The 17,162-nt window shown below is 44.3% G+C and overlaps 2 protein-coding genes across 3 annotated transcripts in view; one reads left to right on the top strand and one right to left on the bottom strand.

Annotated features, from left to right (window-relative positions):
- MAN2A1 (mannosidase alpha class 2A member 1) overlaps window positions 1-7,044 on the bottom strand; it is a 170,584-nt gene extending 163,540 nt beyond the window's left edge. Inside the window, exon 1 of the mRNA XM_026498478.4 lies at window positions 6,744-7,044. Coding sequence (XP_026354263.1) covers window positions 6,744-6,878 — 135 coding nt within the window. The 5' untranslated portion in view covers window positions 6,879-7,044. The remainder of the gene's footprint in view (window positions 1-6,743) is intronic.
- Window positions 7,045-7,337: 293 nt separating this feature from the next.
- The window catches only part of LOC125282947 (translation initiation factor IF-2), a 175,089-nt gene continuing 165,264 nt past the window's right edge, over window positions 7,338-17,162 (top strand). For both annotated transcript variants that reach the window (XR_008957662.1, XM_048220814.2), the window contains exon 1: window positions 7,338-8,205. Coding sequence is in view for 1 of the 2 variants with exons in the window: in XM_048220814.2 (XP_048076771.1) it covers window positions 7,338-8,205 (868 nt within the window). In the remaining variant the exon portion in view is untranslated. The remainder of the gene's footprint in view (window positions 8,206-17,162) is intronic.

Here is a 17,162-nt window from a genome sequence, read left to right as displayed (position 1 = left end):
TAGTTCTCCACCTCCAAGCTGTGTAGCCTTCAGGGTCCCAGAGAGGACTGCCAATTTCCATCCTTGACAGACCCAGGCTCTCCCTCCACAATCCTAACTAACCCTAGCTGTCTGATTAGGCCCAGAATTCAGCCCATCTGTGAATTACAGCCAATCCAAAATACAATAAAGTCACGGTTTTCGATCTTGAGACTATGGATCAATTTTGCACAGTTCATGCCCCAGAACCCCCCATCCCAGAGCAGTCCTATAGTGAGAAGCCTGCAGGCTGGACAGAAGGGAAACAAACTAAACATGTCAAGCGTGTCCATGCTCCAGCACCGAGGTTCCCCCAAGGATCCTTGGAAATCTATGAAACATGTATATAACACCAGTTTTAAACCACACTCTTAAAATACAAACTAAGTTTCACTAATGCTTATCTAATAACCAGGTGACAAGAATTTTGTTTTCAATACACACCTCTGCTTCAACAGATCTAACCACACTATTTGCCTCTAATGTTAATAATAGAGAAATACAGTTTAAGTCTGGGACTGGCAAACTTTTTCAGTCAAGGGCCAGACAGCAAATATTTTAGGCTCTGTGGGCCAGAGAGTTTCTGTGGCAAATACTCAGCTCTGCTCAACGCGTGTGGCAATGAAGCAGCCAGAGACAATTTGTAGAGAAATGAGTGTGGCCACGTCATGAAATATTTAACCATTTGAAAGCATAAGAACCATTCTTAGCGTGTGGTCCCACAAAAACAGGTGGTGGGCCAGATTAGGCCCACAGTTAGCTGACTTAAGCAGAGTTCAAGGCCAGAGACTTTGGGGACAAAAGGAAAGGAAGGACATTTGCCAAGAACTTCATTCTCTTCCTACCCCACTTCCGTGGTCCTTTCTTTAAAAAAGGGTATTTAAAACAAAATGAATTGGACAAGAGGGAAATCATCCACTTTATTTTCCAGTTTCTGTTCCTGCTTTTTCTCAAGAAGGAATACAAAATGCAGTAACTCAAACCATCAGAATTAACAAAAATAAAGCTTACTTAAGAAAACTTCAGACATCTCAAATTATGTTTGTGTATGACTTTTATACTACCTTATTACTGAGCAGCATTATCTTTTCTTCCTCTGCTAAAAGATAAGGGGAATAGACCCAGACTACTTTCAACCTCTAACTCAACTGGCAAAAAGTAAGAGATCTATTTACTATCACTTGGCCATAAAGTTTTTCTCAGAATAATATATTCAATTTTTAAAAAAGGAAATTTCATTATAATAATCCTCTACTTTTTCTTTGTTTTGCCTATGAACATAGTATCTACCCTTGTATTTTCTGTAATATACTGCAATTTAGAATCCTAAAAACGTAAGTGCATTTTTAGGCATCCGGAGAAAGGATACATTTCAATCATCAAACAATGCTAGTTATCCTTTTGAGTATTAGAACTAAGCCTTCTGATCATTCCCTCCCAAAATGCAAAATGCTAACAAAGTGCCAGGGGTATAAAGAATAGGCCTTTGGTTAGACTGCTGCCAATGATTTTCAACAGGGTTAATTTTTTTCTCCCCCAGAGGAGATTTAGCAATGTCTGCAGACATTTTTGGTTGCTACAACTGAGAGAGGAAAGAAGGTGTTTCTGGTTTATATGGGTAGAAACCGGGACGCTGCTAAGCATTCTACAGTACACAGCCCCCACACCAAAGAATTATCCAGCCCCAAATAGCAATAGCTATGAGGTTGTGAGGCAGTCAAAGGTAGAGTATGAAAGTTTTAAGCTAAAGTGCTTCAAAGTTGGTCTTTTATTTGGAAAACGCTGTGTCAGATTTACAAATTCAACATATTTCCTAGATACCAACTATGAGCTTTTCTGCATAAAAGCACAAATAACATTACATTAAATATACTACCTCACAACAGAGTTATGTTACAACCTCAAGAGACTTAGTTTATTCAAATCAAATGATTTATTGCCTATCACAAGGCAAATCTGGCAATACTCAAGCACTAAGTCTGAACTCCACTGAGTTCAATCAGCCTTCAAATTTGTTTGAACCTCAACATGGTTTCAGCCTTAAAATTAGCAGCTTGGCTTGAAATTTACAACCGAAACAGAAACCAATTTTAGTCAAAATGGTCTGCCTCTGTGCTCCTGATCAACCTGGTAATCACAACTATAAAAAGAAGCAAAACTCATTCTTTGGGAGTTCTTCCTCCTCTCTTCAGTGCTATGTGTACTGTAAAAGCTGATGCTACCAGGAACTTGACCACCAAGACAGAAGGGCCCAAAAGCACAGGTAAGGCCTGTATAACCCAGCAACCAGAGATCCTATCCCAAGCTGCTGAATATCCTCACATTCTCTTAAAGATCTCTCTGAAGAGAGGTAAAACTAAGACCACTGGCTCAAAAACATGAAAACTCAAGCAGAGGGTGAGCAGCTGCTATTGAACTACTACTACTAGGAAAAATCTCAACACTTACTCCAATCTGCCAAAAAAAGGCCGTTTTAACAGCTATCACAAAATACAAAAGCTGACTCAAAGTTAAAACGACAAAAAAAGTGGTAATTTTAGTCAATTTGCCCACAGCCCAGATACCCCTTAATGTTAATTAATGAGTCAGAGAGATGATGCCCTTCAGATAAATAGGATTGCAACATCTCCCAAACAAAAGTATTTGTTTAGGCCCTGAGAGCAGGGCTGACCTGGGAACAAAATTCAATTCAATTAAAAAAATAATAATAAACTTAAGCCTTCAGACTAGATGCACTCTTGTCACAGCTGGTGTATAGGAAGTGAGCTTGGGTCTTCGTGAAATATGCTGGGCAGGGATCCTGCAGAATTGCTGACCTCAAAGGGCATGGTGGAAACCAGCCTCTCCAGATGCTTCCATGTTCTTGCATTCCTCCTTCAATGCCTGCTTGCCACCACTCTCAAAGTTCCGCCACTTGCCAAAGTCACAGATCTCAAACATTATACCCCCCACAATGAAACTAACTCCCTTACACACACCTGCACAAACCCCAGCGAAAAGTGCTATACTTATGGAGTGCACTAGAGTATAGAGAAGCAAGCATGATCATGTTTTTCCATGCATCGTAAGATTCTCAGATTTCTGAAAGAAAAAACAACTGGAAGACTAAAGTCAACTTTTATTACACATCAACTATGGGCTCTTTAAAAAGTACTAGAGATGTAAAGCATTTAAGCATATTTTTGTATGTGTTTATGCACAATGACAATTAAAATCCAAAAGGCCTGGGTGGCACAGTCCATTAAGCATCCAGTTTCTTGATTTTGGCTCAGGTCATGAACTCAGGGTTGTGAGATCAAGCATGGAGCCTTCTTAAGATTCTCTCTCCCTCCCTCTGCCCCACCCTGCCTCTAAAAAAAAAAAAATTCCAAAAGGCATAAAAGTCTCCACATTCCAAAGTCTTTTAATCAAATATCTTAAAGACATTCTCACTTTCTTGCTTAATAATTATCTGGGCAAAGATGAAGTCTGAACTTCACTTTCACATTTTCCATCAGAGTTCCAATCTCTGAAGACATTTCTAAGAGTTAATATTAATCCTTATGGTCAGAGTCTACACTAGTAATTTAAAAATTGATCATCTGTTAATTAATAAGAGATCTATTACACACAATGCAGAAAGTAAGCAACTTGTGAAATCTGCTTATAAGAAATGATGAAGAATTTCAGTACCTTAACAATGCCTCTCTTTTCCATCTACTCAAATTCTTATATTACCTCAAAGCATCTTCAGGGAATTAGGCCTTGGTCAGCCTCTCAACTGCAGTGTAAATTTTTAATAATTTTTCTAGCTGAGATTTATTAACCGTGAAATATACACAGAAGCTAACAGAAACAAGACTGCCTGTTGCTTCCAAGCCTCAAAGGAATTCCTCCTAGGAGCAAAGGGAAAAGCCTTCCAAAGACTATATCAGAGGTAGGCTGTTCCTCCAGGGTGGGAAAAACGGGAGCACCCAGAGTTGGGCCTACTGCCACCCCAGAGTCCAGCCAACTGGTGAAAAACACAGAGTTGTAGGAGGAAGGGAAAAGAATGAAAGCCAGAATAATAGCACATAGATTGCTTTCCATCTAGGATGGTTTGACTATACACACACACACACACACACACACATATTACTGAAGTTTCCACATTGACTTAAAGAAACTAAAATCCTTAATCCTAAACTAAAATTCAACAGAAATCAATCCCTTTCTAGATAAATCATTCTCCTAGACACCAAAAATGATATATAGTGATGGACTAGCTTGCTTCAAATTCACCGAAAAAGTGTTATCTATTGCAAGCTAGTTTTGTTATGTGTGGTGTTCTCATCAAATTAAGGTTTACATGGGATTTAGAAGTAATGAAAAAAATAAAAACAACTCAAAAGGCTGGATGCTGTGCTGCGTAATGGTATTCATTACAATGTTTAGCTCTAAAGTGAGCGACAAGACATTCTGGGAGAGGTATAAATCTCAAATGTTAAACGTTTCAGAAAAAGGAGCACATTCGTTAGAGCTTCATAATGAAAGTTCCTTTAAAAAAAAAAAAAAGGTCATAAGCTAAGGAACCACAGCGTAACATGGAAATAACTCTATCTTCCACATCAGATCTTTTCTGCAGGCAGACTGGGACCTAAAAGGTAGGCAAAGAATTACTAAGAGTATAGTATAGTGGCTGAAAGCCTAGACTCCAAAGGCCTCCTGTTCAAATCTCAGCTTTTAGCTGTGTGACTTTGGGCAAGTTAATCTCTCTGTGCCTCAGTTTTTTTACCTACTGGATGGTGGGGATGGAGTTTGTCCTGTAAGACACATAGGTTGATGTCAGGCATATAACAGTTAGGTTTACAGAGTGCTTATTCTGTCCACCTGTTTGGGGATTCAGTGGCTCTCCAAAACTAAATCAGCAAAAAAGTGCTTTCTTCCTGAACCGAAAACCCAGTCCTGAAAATCTGCGAATGTCAACCTTAAGCACAAAAAGCTCCACCTTCCAAATCCTCTCCCCTTGCACACAAAACAATACAGACAAGAGCCTTCTCTTCCAGCAGCCACTGTCACTTTCCATCAAATGCATTCTGCTCTATGCAGAACTTAAGCCCCCTGAGGAGGACTAAGGCTGGATATTAAAATATTGGAATTAACTTTGCCTAAGATTTCCCAGTAACCGAATGAGTGACTCACTTCTTTAGAAACAGTAAAATGTCAAGGTTGCCAGAGAACCCCAGCCCCAGATGTTTGCATAAATCATTTCCAAGTGATCATCAAGCCAAAGCCAAAGGACATTATTCAAGGTAACAGCTTAAATAAAATATATTAGCTTTTATGATTTTTCCTGTAATGAAAAAAATTCTGAAAGTGTGATATGGGGGGCGAATCACAGCAAGTTTAGCTGCCAAATTATACAACATATTAAGCAAGGCTTAGAACTCCTTTTGCTATGGCTTCAGAGGGTTCACCCCATTTTAAACTCTTTTTCAGTCTCATCAACAAGCACTGGACAAACTTTAAAGTCAAGATTTAAAGACATTCCATAGTGCTTATGTCACTGTATTTTCTCCATCATACTAAGAGAAAAAGCTTTTAAAATTTTTTGACACACGTTTACAGCAATATTTTTAACACCTTTCACCTGCAACATATTTTGAGGGCTCTGTATCCACAAAGAGGTCTTTTTTGCACTTTGAGAATTCTGGTAAAGTTAGTAGTTTAATTTCAATTAAATTCAAGCCTTTTGCCTCAGCACATCACAAGAACAAATGGCAAGCATACTCTCTGGTCACTTATGTTGTCACAAAAGAAAGAAAAACCCCCGTCAACTTGTTCAGTATCTCCGAGTCAAGCAGTTGTTATATCAGCTTGTCACAGTTTCGAGTTCTGCAGGCTCATTTATTAGAGGATACTACATAACACCCAGTTTTCACTAAAATTTCTGAAGAGTACAGGTCACGGGCAAAGAACTTCAAACATCTCACAGGCGGCACGGCATCTTTCCAAACAGAGCCGACTGTCTGCTTATTTTTAGTAACTTTACATAAAAGACTTAAGACGGGTGGTTTCCCAACTCGATGGAGAATTTGACCACTGGGCGCAGGACTGAGCGCCCCACAGCTTCCGGCTGGAGTATAACACGCGCTTCCCTACTGGGCTCCCACGTCTGCTCCAAACAAACCCTATGTAATAGCTGAAGAATGACGCCACTAAAATCGAACCTACAGATTCACATCTAACAGGTTTGCAACACGTAATAAACTTTTGCTTATTTCTCCAGAGACAGTGGGGTGAAAAAACAGACCAGACGGGGTCTGTTTGATCAATTTCCGTGACTGGGGGCGCTCAGAGGCGGCGGGGGGGAGGTCTGTGCAGCTTAACCCTGTGTGGGCCGAGGGGCTGCCCAACAGCGGTAATCGGGCGCTGCGCCGGTTCTCCAGCCGGCAGGTGCCCGAGGCCACCCCAACAGGCCCGATTGGGAGTGAGGGAACATGGCCACTACCCCTGAGCTCGATCCCGCCACCGCATGCCGCCCGGCACTTTGTTAACTCGGGCGCGCCTGGGAGGAGGAGGCTCCCGGGTCGCGGTCACCGCCGTCCGCAAGCTGCAGAGCCCGGGCTGGAGGAGGATCGGATCCTCCTCCGGTTCGGCCTCACCCTGCCCCAGCGCAGACGCTCGGCAGGAGGGAGAGGTCGCGAAGCAGCGGGGAACTACGGGCCCCCACGCCTACCTTCGTGGAGCCCGACGCCGGTGCTTACCTGGGGAAAGGAGCCCTCGCGGCGCGGGCTCTTCGGGTAATCTAAGTGACCCCGGTCCAGCATCAGGTAGAGCGAGAAGATCACCACACAGAAGATCGCGCTGCCGAACACGGTGAACTGGCGGCTTAACTTCATTTTTCCTCGATAGACTCGGGGCCAGGACACTGTCCTCACCGAAGAAGAAGGCGGGCTGTGGACTCCTGCAAGCGGCCGCCGTAGGCTCCCTGCTCCCGGGCTCCTGCTCTCTGCGCTTTTGGCTGCGGGTGCGGATCCCGACCGCGCTCCGCACCCTGTCTCCGGCGCCACCACACGCCCTCGGCCTTCGCCCGGGCCCACCGCCCTCCCTGGGGTTGGGCGTCCCTCCTAAGGCGGGACCCGCCTGCAGCCCGGAAGGGGCCCCCGCAAACTTGATCTAGATCTCAGCGCCCGCACCCGGCAGGGCGCGCAGGGCAGGCGGAGAAGAGGTCGCTGTCCGGACTTCCTGCCACCGCCGCCCCGACCGAGTCAGCAAGAAAAGTTTTCTCGACGAGGGCAGGCGTGTCCCCCTCACCCAGGAGATTCGGGATCAGCGGCTTTGGGGTCGACAGCACCGAGATGGGTCCGAACAGCCCAGGGGAAAGGAACAGGGTCGGGAGGAGCCGAGCCCCACAACTTAACGCCGGGACGGCCAGGACCGCCCCCGCGGCGCCGCCCCCGCCAGAGCGCCTTCCTGCTGCTGCTGCCGCTGCCGCCACCGCCGCCGCCGAGGCTGGGCCGGGGTGCACCCTGGGCGCGGGGACGAACGGATCCGGCAGGAGTTTCCTCCGAGCGCGCGCCCGCCCGCCGGCCTCTCCCGCCCCCCGGCGCCCCTTCCTCTCCCCTCCCAGACCCGGGCTGCGCGAGGAGGGCGCAGGGGGCGGGCGGCGGCGGCGGCGCGCGGAGGAGGAAAAGGAGCGCAAGGAGAGGAGCGTCCCCGGAGAGAAGCCCGCTCCAGCTGCAGCCGCGAGTCCCCTCCCTCCTTCCCGCCCCGTAAATGCGGAGATGGCGGCGGCAGCTGCTAAAGGAAGCGCCGGTTCTCCAGCGCCACTCGGCGATCCTACACCGCCCACCACGAGCAGGAGGAAACAGCCGCTGCGAAGCGGCTGCTGGGTCAATAGGCGCCCGCAGCCCCCGAGCCGAACAGGCGGCTGGCCCCGCCCCCTCTCGACGCGCCGGAATAGGGGCGGGGCCTCCGGCGCCCAATCACAGTGCGCCGCCCATCGGACCCGCCCAGCGCCCGCCTCCCTGCGCCCAGGCGGAGAGAAGACCTCAGACGGCTTTTGTGAGCTGGCAGGCAGCCTGAGTGGAGGTGAGGCCCTCAGAGGCCTTCAGGCGCCAGCAACCCCAGCTCCACAGGGGCTGAGCTTTCTCCCCACTTCCTTTTTGCTGCCCAGGTTTCCTGTCCTTGAGAACCCGGGCCTGGCGTGCCTGGGACGGCAACTCGGTGAGGAGCTGTAGAAATAGAGGGAGAAAGGGGCTTTGCGTTCTCTTCAGACTCATCTTTTCCTCTGTTGCTTTTGGTGACTTCTTGGTGAAACCTGAGGAAAAGGAGACTGCCGAACGACAGCTGGCTACAGAGTTTCTGAGTGGAGTCTAAGAAGTGATGCTTATGTGGGTTATTGCTCTATTGCCACGCTGTTCCAAATCCGCCCTTTTTGACTGCACGGTGAAAATGGATCTGGGCCCTTTTAAGTAAGTTTTCCTTTGCTAGCAGCCACTGAGGCTTTGTCAGTAGAGGGCGCTGAAGAGACATTACAGGAAGAAAAGGGTTTTTCTTTTTTTTTTTTAAGATTTTATTTATTTATTTGACAGAGAGAGAGAGAGAGACAGCCCTTCAAGAGAGGGAACACAAGCAGGGGGAGTGGGAGAGGAAGAAGCAGGCCTCCTAGCGGAGAAGCCTGATGTGGGGCTCGATCCCAGAATGCTGGGATCACACCCTGAGCAGAACGCAGACACTTAACAACTGCGCCACCCAGGCGCCCCAGAAAAGGGTTTTTCTTGCTGGTTTTGGTGTATGTGTAGGCGGGCACTTGCAGCATACCTGGCTTTCTCCAGTGCCAATTCCAATAATGCTGGGGGGTGGGGTGGGGGGACGTTTACCCACTCATCCTTAATTCTAGTGGTTCTGTAGTGAAGGCGCTAAGGTGAGCCACTACCCCATGAATAGCTCTCCAGGCTCTCTAGAGACAAGATTTGTAGTAAGTTCCACAGGGCATATTTCTGCAGGTGTTACTTCTTTGCCATTCGGTGAGCCAGAGTGAGGGGACTCTTCCCTCTCCAATAAAGTCTGGACAGGTTGGGGAGCTCTTCTTGGGGAACTTTAGCTCCCACCCAGGGGTTAATTATAAGGTTAGCTCCTTACAACTGCTATTTGTATATTCTCTTGGGTTGTCTTCCCACTAGTCCATCTCTCATTAATTCTCTATTATAGTTTATAATCATTTTGCTTAAGCCTTATTTTTATTAAGCTTTACCTGTAACCCCAAGAGATAGCCTTGGAAAGATGGGGTTAGGAATTTGGTTTGATTGGGCCTTTGGCTTGAGCTCAGTGCTGAGCTCCTTGCCAAAGGGAAATAAGATGTGAGTGACTCATGGCACACAGGGCATTCCAATTAATTAATTGCCTGTGGCTGATTGTGATGAAGTACCAACAGAAGCATGTGTCTTGGGGGGGGGGCAAGTGGCAGTGACACTTGACAGTTATGGCTGTAAGGTAACTGTAAGGACTGTGGTGTGAGATGGATTCTTTTGAGTTCCTTTGAATACTTACAAAGAGAAATGACAAGCACAGATCGAAGTTATGGCTCAAGAACGAGAGAGCATCTGTAACAATTCTAAAAGAGGCTCTTACTGGGACAACAAAAATGGTATTTCTAAAAACCGAACACAAAATTTTAATTTTCGGGTTACTGAATTACAACTTGTGTTGAAGTCACAGATGTGCCAAGTTTCTCACATAAAAGTTAGGGTATTGATGATTAAATAATAGGACTTCAAAGCTCAGAATGGGTTGGACCCAGATAAAACTGGCAATCTTGAACCATTAAGTCACTCTGGGCCTCTCTTACCAGTGGAAGTAGGTTGCCCTCCAGTGTCTGAGGAGGTGGGCTTCCTCTGCTTGAAAACTTTGTGACAGCCTCAACTGGGGACGATACCTTGAGAGGAAATTCACATTCTCCATACAACCCACCACAGCCACCCTCTATTGCCACTATACTCTTAACTAGGGTCGAATCCCAGCATGCTTCTGGGGGATAGGTGCCACTGGTGAAGGAAGAAATAACTTAAACACCGAAATTGATACATAGGCAAAGAAATACCTTGTTGATACATACGCAGAAACCTGGAGAACATGATGGGAGTGGCTTCTAAGGGTGTTAGACCATGGAGGATGGAGGAGAACACTGTATTGAGCCAAATTTATTTTATGGTGTTAATTATATGTTTCAGCTTATGCAGCTAGAGGTGGTTCTAACAGCTTACTTGGTTGATTGATGAAAACTTGGACCCAATTTGTGAGGTTAAGGTGCCCTAGTTCTCAGACATGTGGAAGAGGGAATCCCAAGATTTAGGGAAATGTTATACTGGATTTACCCTACACGACCTGCATACCCATTCTCAAATGCATTCCATCAAAGGCCCAGAGACACTCCCTTCACTGAAAAAATGAGAAATAAATTGGTGAGAGGAAGACATGCATCTTCGAAAATCTCTGTGGATGTTTCCCTCTGTAGGCCATGTATGACTACAGAGGAGGCAACCACTGAGATGGGCTTCTGGATTTCACTGGAGATGAGAGGACCTGAGAATAGCAGAGGACAAGCAGCATTTAGGCACCAAATATGATGTGGGTATATTTGCCTTAAAGGGTAGCAGGTGTGTACAAGCAATCAGATGCCTTAGCCGACAGAGATGCCCTAGGAACAAAGTAGATAGCCAACCTAATAGAGTACTGCTTGATATTTATAATAGCAAAAGCTCTAAGTTAGGTAGGTAAAATCTAACTTGAGTCAGTAGAGTGGACAATCACAGCCTCTCACTCAGTATTCAGACCTAAACCAGTTCACAGACCCAGAACCCCTCGAATGAAGGAGAGTCTCCTTCAGGAAGGACCTTGCACAGGTCACAGCAGTAGTACCATTGATGGACCCCTCAGACCATGGTCAGATTTCTGCCACTATGGACAATGCCATAATAAACATCTATTTTTTTAATCTTTAAAAAAATGTAAAATATCTCAGTGTTTCACATTGCTTATATTTGGAAATGATATTTTTGATATAATGGGTTAGATTAAATACATTATATAAAATATATAATTTTACCAATTCTTAAAAAAAAAAAAAAAAAAAAGGAAGGATCTTGCACCATTGCTACAGGACACATTTTAAGTGTTCTCCCAAGCCTTCCCCAAAGAGCTGTGTAGCCATCTACTAGAATGACAGTACCCTGGAGAAAAGGAAATATGCAGATCTCTTGAGGTTTACTAGACACTGGATCTGAACTGATGCTAATCCCTAAGAACATAAAACACCACTTTTATGCTCCAACCAAATTTGGATTTTTATCTTGGTCAGTAGTTAGATGAAGGTTTAGCTCATGTTGGTTCTGTTAGTTCATTTGATCCACACATGAACTTTGTAGTTATGTTCTCAGTTCTAAGACTGTCAGTATCCCCACATTGGCTTTCTTTTTTTTTTAAGATTTTATTTATTTATTTGACAGAGAGAGAGACAGCCCTTCAAGAGAGGGAACACAAGCAGGGGGAGTGGGAGAGGAAGAAGCAGGCTCCCAGTGGAGCAGGGAGCCTGATGTGGGGCTCGATCCCAGGACCCCGAGATCACACCTCAGCCGAAGGCAGACGCCTAACGGCTGAGCCACCCAGGCGCCCCTCCCCGACATTGGCTTTTAACCCATGAGGTGGGGGCCATTATAATAGGAAGAACCAGGTGGGACGCTCCTGGAACTTTCACTGTCTTCCAAGATCATAAACCAGAAACAGTACCACTAGAAAGGACTTGAAAGAAGCAGGGGTAGTGATACCTATCACATTCTCATTTAACTCACCAGTTTGGCCACTGCAAAAGTCATATGGATCTTGAAAAATGTGGATTACTGTAAACTTAACCAGGAGGTAATTCCAATTGGGGCTGCTGTTCCAGGTGCGGTATTTCTGCTGGAACAAATCAGTACAGCACCTGGTACTTGTTATACAGCTACTGATTTAGCTAATGCCATCTTCTCTATACTTATTTATAAAAACCAGCAGAAGCAGTTGGCTATTACCTAACAGAGCCAATGGTATACCTTCACATTGTTACCTCAGGGGCACATCAGTTCTCCTTATTAATACAGTCTACAGAAATATTGATCATCTTGACATTCCACAAAACATCACACTGGTTCATTTTGGTTGTTCATAATGACAACATTATGCTAATTGGACCTGATGAACTGGAAGTAGCAGGTATTTCAGATGCCTTGGTAAGATATATTTGAACTAGAGTGCAGAAGAAAATCATGAGTATGAGATGATAACTCTTAAAGTGGTCCTGGCATGTCCCCACCTTTAGGGTGGGACAAGTTCTAGGATGGTACAAGCTATACAAAACAAAACAAAAAACAAACAAAAAGCCACTGTGAGATGAATCCAAGTAAATGGTGTGGGCTAGAAATGATGAGGATTGGAAAAAAGAAAGTGATTTCTGCAGAGATTTGTCATACCAATCATGTGGCTATGGAAGGAAATGAACAGCCCAGCTGGTAGGAGAGGAATACCCTAAATCCTGGGAAGTCAGGGGTTGGGGAAAGAATCATTAAGCCTCTCTTGGCTCTCACTTATAGGACACCTGGCCTGGACTATTATCTCAGAATGCCTTTGTAACCTTGAATACACATTCTTAACTTAAATCCTACACTCTTAGATGTTAGGACTTAGATCCTTAGTTTTTAGACCTTAACTAAGGACTGTTGCCCTTTCAGGTAGATGACCTCCACCTGAGATTGACAGAACAAGATTAATTTTCTGGACATTAATATGGTTCCCCCTAGCTTGATATTACTGTCAGTCCCTTGTGGTCTCTCTATCATCTAAGATCTTGTACGTTTTTTCCAGACCAGAGCCACTGCTGAATTTAACTCATTGCTGTATCTATCATTCCCTCCTGACCCTACTGACAAAAACTTAACAGCTTTTCCTTCAGACACTGAAGAATTAAACCTTGACCCCAATGTCAGCAAAATGCCACTGCCGAAGTCACTACCAACTTCGGTATTAACAGAATCTAGTTCACCTGGAACAGTCTATACCATAAGGGCTAGACTGGTTGGCTCTCATAGATAGATTGTCCTCTTCAGAAGCAGCACTGCAGCCTGCTTTGCAGGAAATTATTTAGCTCTAATCAAGGAGTTTGTCCACCATAAGGGACACAAAATTGACCTACCCTTGTTGTCATAAATGACACTTATACTCCTAATACTGTTTATGCCCCCAATAGGGTACTTATACTTATGTGGACATCAGACCTATACTTGCCTGACAAACATAAGCCAGTGTAAAATCTCTAATACAAGTGATTATAGACAATCATGTTGCCCTAGACCTCCTGATGGCCAGTTAAGGGAGAATATATTCAAATGACAACACCTAGTACTGCACTTAGATTAATGAATCAGGAAAGGTGGAACAATTATCTTCTACCTTAGAGAGAAAGCAGTGTGGCTTTCTCAGGTCAATCTCAACAACACCTGAGACATACTTAACTGTCTTGGCTCTGGATGGGGAGCCTATTTACAATTTATCCTTCAAGTTAGCCTGACCATCTTGTTAGGAGTCATAGTCATGGTCACTTTCATCTGCTGTGGCCTAAGATGAATGGAAAATATTTGGTTCAAGCCCCTGCCATCAATCAGTACAGTTAATTAGGTAATCTCATGGGTGGCCTAAACTCCTGAAAATAATTCTTAATTCGATACATGGAAAGGTCAGAGGTGGAGTTATTGGGGTACAGTCCAGCCACCACATGACCTTCCATGTCTTCACATAATCCAGACAGGCATGTCTGATCAGTCTTGGTGGAATGCCCTGCAATTCCTCTATGACCAAGGGGAGATAAGCTTCTTGTGAGCAGCAGACTTCTATCAAACCATTTCTTATCAAGCTCCCTAGTTTCAGTAGAGCATAGGACTTTCCATCTTACTCCACCCCACTTCAATTCTAGCTTTAAGCTTCTGTGTTAATCCAGAAACTGTCAGGCTATAGGTTAGATGGCTTCTCAGGAACAGATCAACCCATCACCTCTGTCTCTCTCATTAGGTCCTTGCAGTTCAGTATCGTCCTGTGGAGATAGAGATGTGGGGAGGTGACACCATGCTGATATTGTTTTTGCTGTGTAAGTAATAAATTACCTTAATCCAGTTGAGCCTATTGTCATTTTACTGGCTGAATCTCTGGAAGTGTGGCAAGCCAACCTAGTAGCTTCAGTAGGAATCCTTGTGGGTCTGTTAGCTACCACACTGTTGCTTAGGGACTATTCAACCTCTTGTTAGAAGGGTAGTTTTTTCCTAATCTGAAGAGTGAGTAAAGGCATTCTAATACAGGAGAAAATATTCATGCAGAAAAACAGGGTGAGCAGAACCAAGACTTTGACGTACTGGGGCAACCAAAACCTACAGGGTTGGAACGAGTGGAGAAAGAGATTGAAGACACAGGAAAAAGAAGAGTTAAGTGAAAGATCAAGGTGGACAGTGATGGGGACCAATAGCCCTGGAGGAGAGAATCACTCTGGACAGGAAGAAGACCCCACCCCTCCCTCTGAGGCCAAAGAAGTCAGCCTCCTCCCTATCCCTTCCTATCATAGAGCTCCTGTGGTCTTCTGGCCTCTTACCAGGACTCCTGACTTATCTTATCCTACTGTCACCACTTTTCCAATGATCCATGTTTGTGAAAATGCCAGTCAGACATTCTTGCCTAAAATCCATCAGTAGTTTCCCAGAGCTTTCAGATCCAATTCTAATCACATTAGTATGAACCCTAAGTTCCTTCAAGTTCTGACTCTTGCCTTTCTATCCAGCCTATCCCCCTACCCCCAGTCTTTCACACATAGTCCTCACACTGGTCGTGCTGAACAACTTGCTTTCTCCCTGTTGAGTCAAGCAGACAGGGCCACTGGGTATGGTTGTACAGACCATACATAGAACATCTCTAAGAGGTGCTGTATGTATTGCTGATATTGTCAATTGTGTAGTTATTCGAACTATCTTCTGGAAGATGGCAGTAGACTATCTTCTTCTAATGAAATTAATATGACAGTATTGTGATATATGGAAATAAAGTATGTTGAAGAAAGGCCCAATTTTATAACAACTTGAACAAAGGTGCACCTGAAATCCTTGGTATAATTCCTTATGTTTAGAATGCTTTTCAACAGCCTTGTCCATCAGCACACTTCTACTCGTTCTACACAAAGGAGCTCAAACACTATCTCTATCTCTTCAAATATTACCAGGTATTTGTTATAACTATTTCATGGTCTGGAAATATTTGTGTTCTTATCCCTTCTCTGAAATGTCTAGTGTAGTTTATTTATTTATTTCAGAGAGGGGGCGGGAGAGCACACACGCAATCAGGGGGAGCGGCGGAGGGAGAGGGGGAGAGAGAATCCTAAGCACAGAGCCCAACACAGGACTCTGTCTCACAACCCTGAGACCATGACCTGAGTGGAAATCAAGAGTCAGATGCTCAATTGACTGAGCCACCCAGGCGCCCCTAGTGTTGTGTTTTTAATATTTATCTTTATTCATTTTATCTTGAATGAGCACATGAGGTGTTCTGGATCAGAGGCAGATTTCTTGCTACCCCAGAGTAAATAAGAACTGCATGCTCCACTCTCCCAGCTTGCTTCAGGTCTTACGCCTGGGGCGGTATTATGAAAGCCAATGAAAATTTTTCTACATGAGTGGCCAGATACTCTATAGACAAGGGACAAGAAGAAGTGATTTTTCTGTGTTTATGAAGATAAAGGATGCAACCGTTCCTCCTCATCTGTTGAAAGGGTCTCCTTTCTCCAGATGTTTCTAAGCTCTAGGGCCTTGTTCCTAGTTGGACTTTAAATAACTATAAAGATAACACTCCAGTCTCCCCAGCACCTTCAGAGCTAACCTAGGTGCCTATCCCATGATATAATATTTTGCTTTGGGGAAGATAAGAGTTTTATTCGCCCTTTGGATCAGGGCAATTAGTTCTGCCATTAGGGAAACAAACAGCTACAGATCGAATCCTTATGATATGAGAAAATGTATCTAGGAAAAGTAAAAGCAAGCATTCTCTATAGTGCACATGTTTCTGTGGCTTAGGAGGCTAGAGCTTTTTACGTGAACACTTAAAAAAACAGAGAATTTTTATTTTACCCTATCTGGAAGCTGCATGAGGGCAGGGCCCATATCATAACGATTCAATCTTGTTCCTTCTCCAGGACACATAACTTTTGTGACTTTGGGAAAGTTATATGATATCTCCAAAGCTCAATTTTCCAACATGCTACATCGGGATACTTAATAGCCATTTTTCAGCATTTGCTGTAGGATTACAAGAGGTAACAAACAATATGTTAGGAGATCATTCCCCAGATACCTTCCATTTTCTCTGCAAGAGGGGAAGAATAGTCCCATGAAAAAGTGAGTAGGGTAGAGAACATTTGAAATAACCATTACAGGAAGTGGATAATGGAGTCCACATAGGTAATTTGGACAACACTGATATGTCATGGAGCAAGTCTACGATTTTCTCTCCCTGGTATTGCTCCATAGCTTCAGAACCCAAGGAAAGTTGACTGTGAGGATGATCCAGCAAGAGCCCTTTGTATCAGGATTCAAGAGCAATAGCCATGTGAGGTGTGCTCGGGGTAGGAACATATACTATTTTCCCTGCCTATATAAATATATTTTTGTAGCTGAGGTTTGTTAAAATGGGCAATCAATGTAATCTTGAACAGGAATAGAGCCTGAGGTGAGGTTTCTGGAAGGTATGAGGTCTAGCTCCATTCTGATGATGATGAGAGGGTCTGTGTCTATACAAGAGCCTCAGGGTATATTTGGTAAAACTGGCAAATTTATCTCTTCCCCTGCCAGCTGCCACTCTAAGTCTGACTGAACTCTTCAGTTGCCAAAATACATCACATCTAAGATTAAAGTTTGGAAGCGAGTAAGAACTTAAGAAAACTTTATAATTACAATTGCATAAAACTATAAAGGATGGAGGGTTCCATCATTTTATCTCCTACCTGTTGGGAAAATCAGTCTTCCAAGGGCCATGAACACCTCTATGCATTATTTCTGTGTATGCCAAGAATGCAAGACCCTGCCTACTCTTTACTTGGGTCAATTTCAGGATTGTGCTTGCAG

The sequence above is a fragment of the Ursus arctos genome, unplaced genomic scaffold (assembly GCF_023065955.2).
Source record: "Ursus arctos isolate Adak ecotype North America unplaced genomic scaffold, UrsArc2.0 scaffold_5, whole genome shotgun sequence".
NCBI lineage: Eukaryota > Metazoa > Chordata > Mammalia > Carnivora > Ursidae > Ursus > Ursus arctos.
The sequence above is the reverse complement of the archived record's forward strand: the minus strand, read 5'-3'. Positions and strand labels throughout refer to the sequence as shown.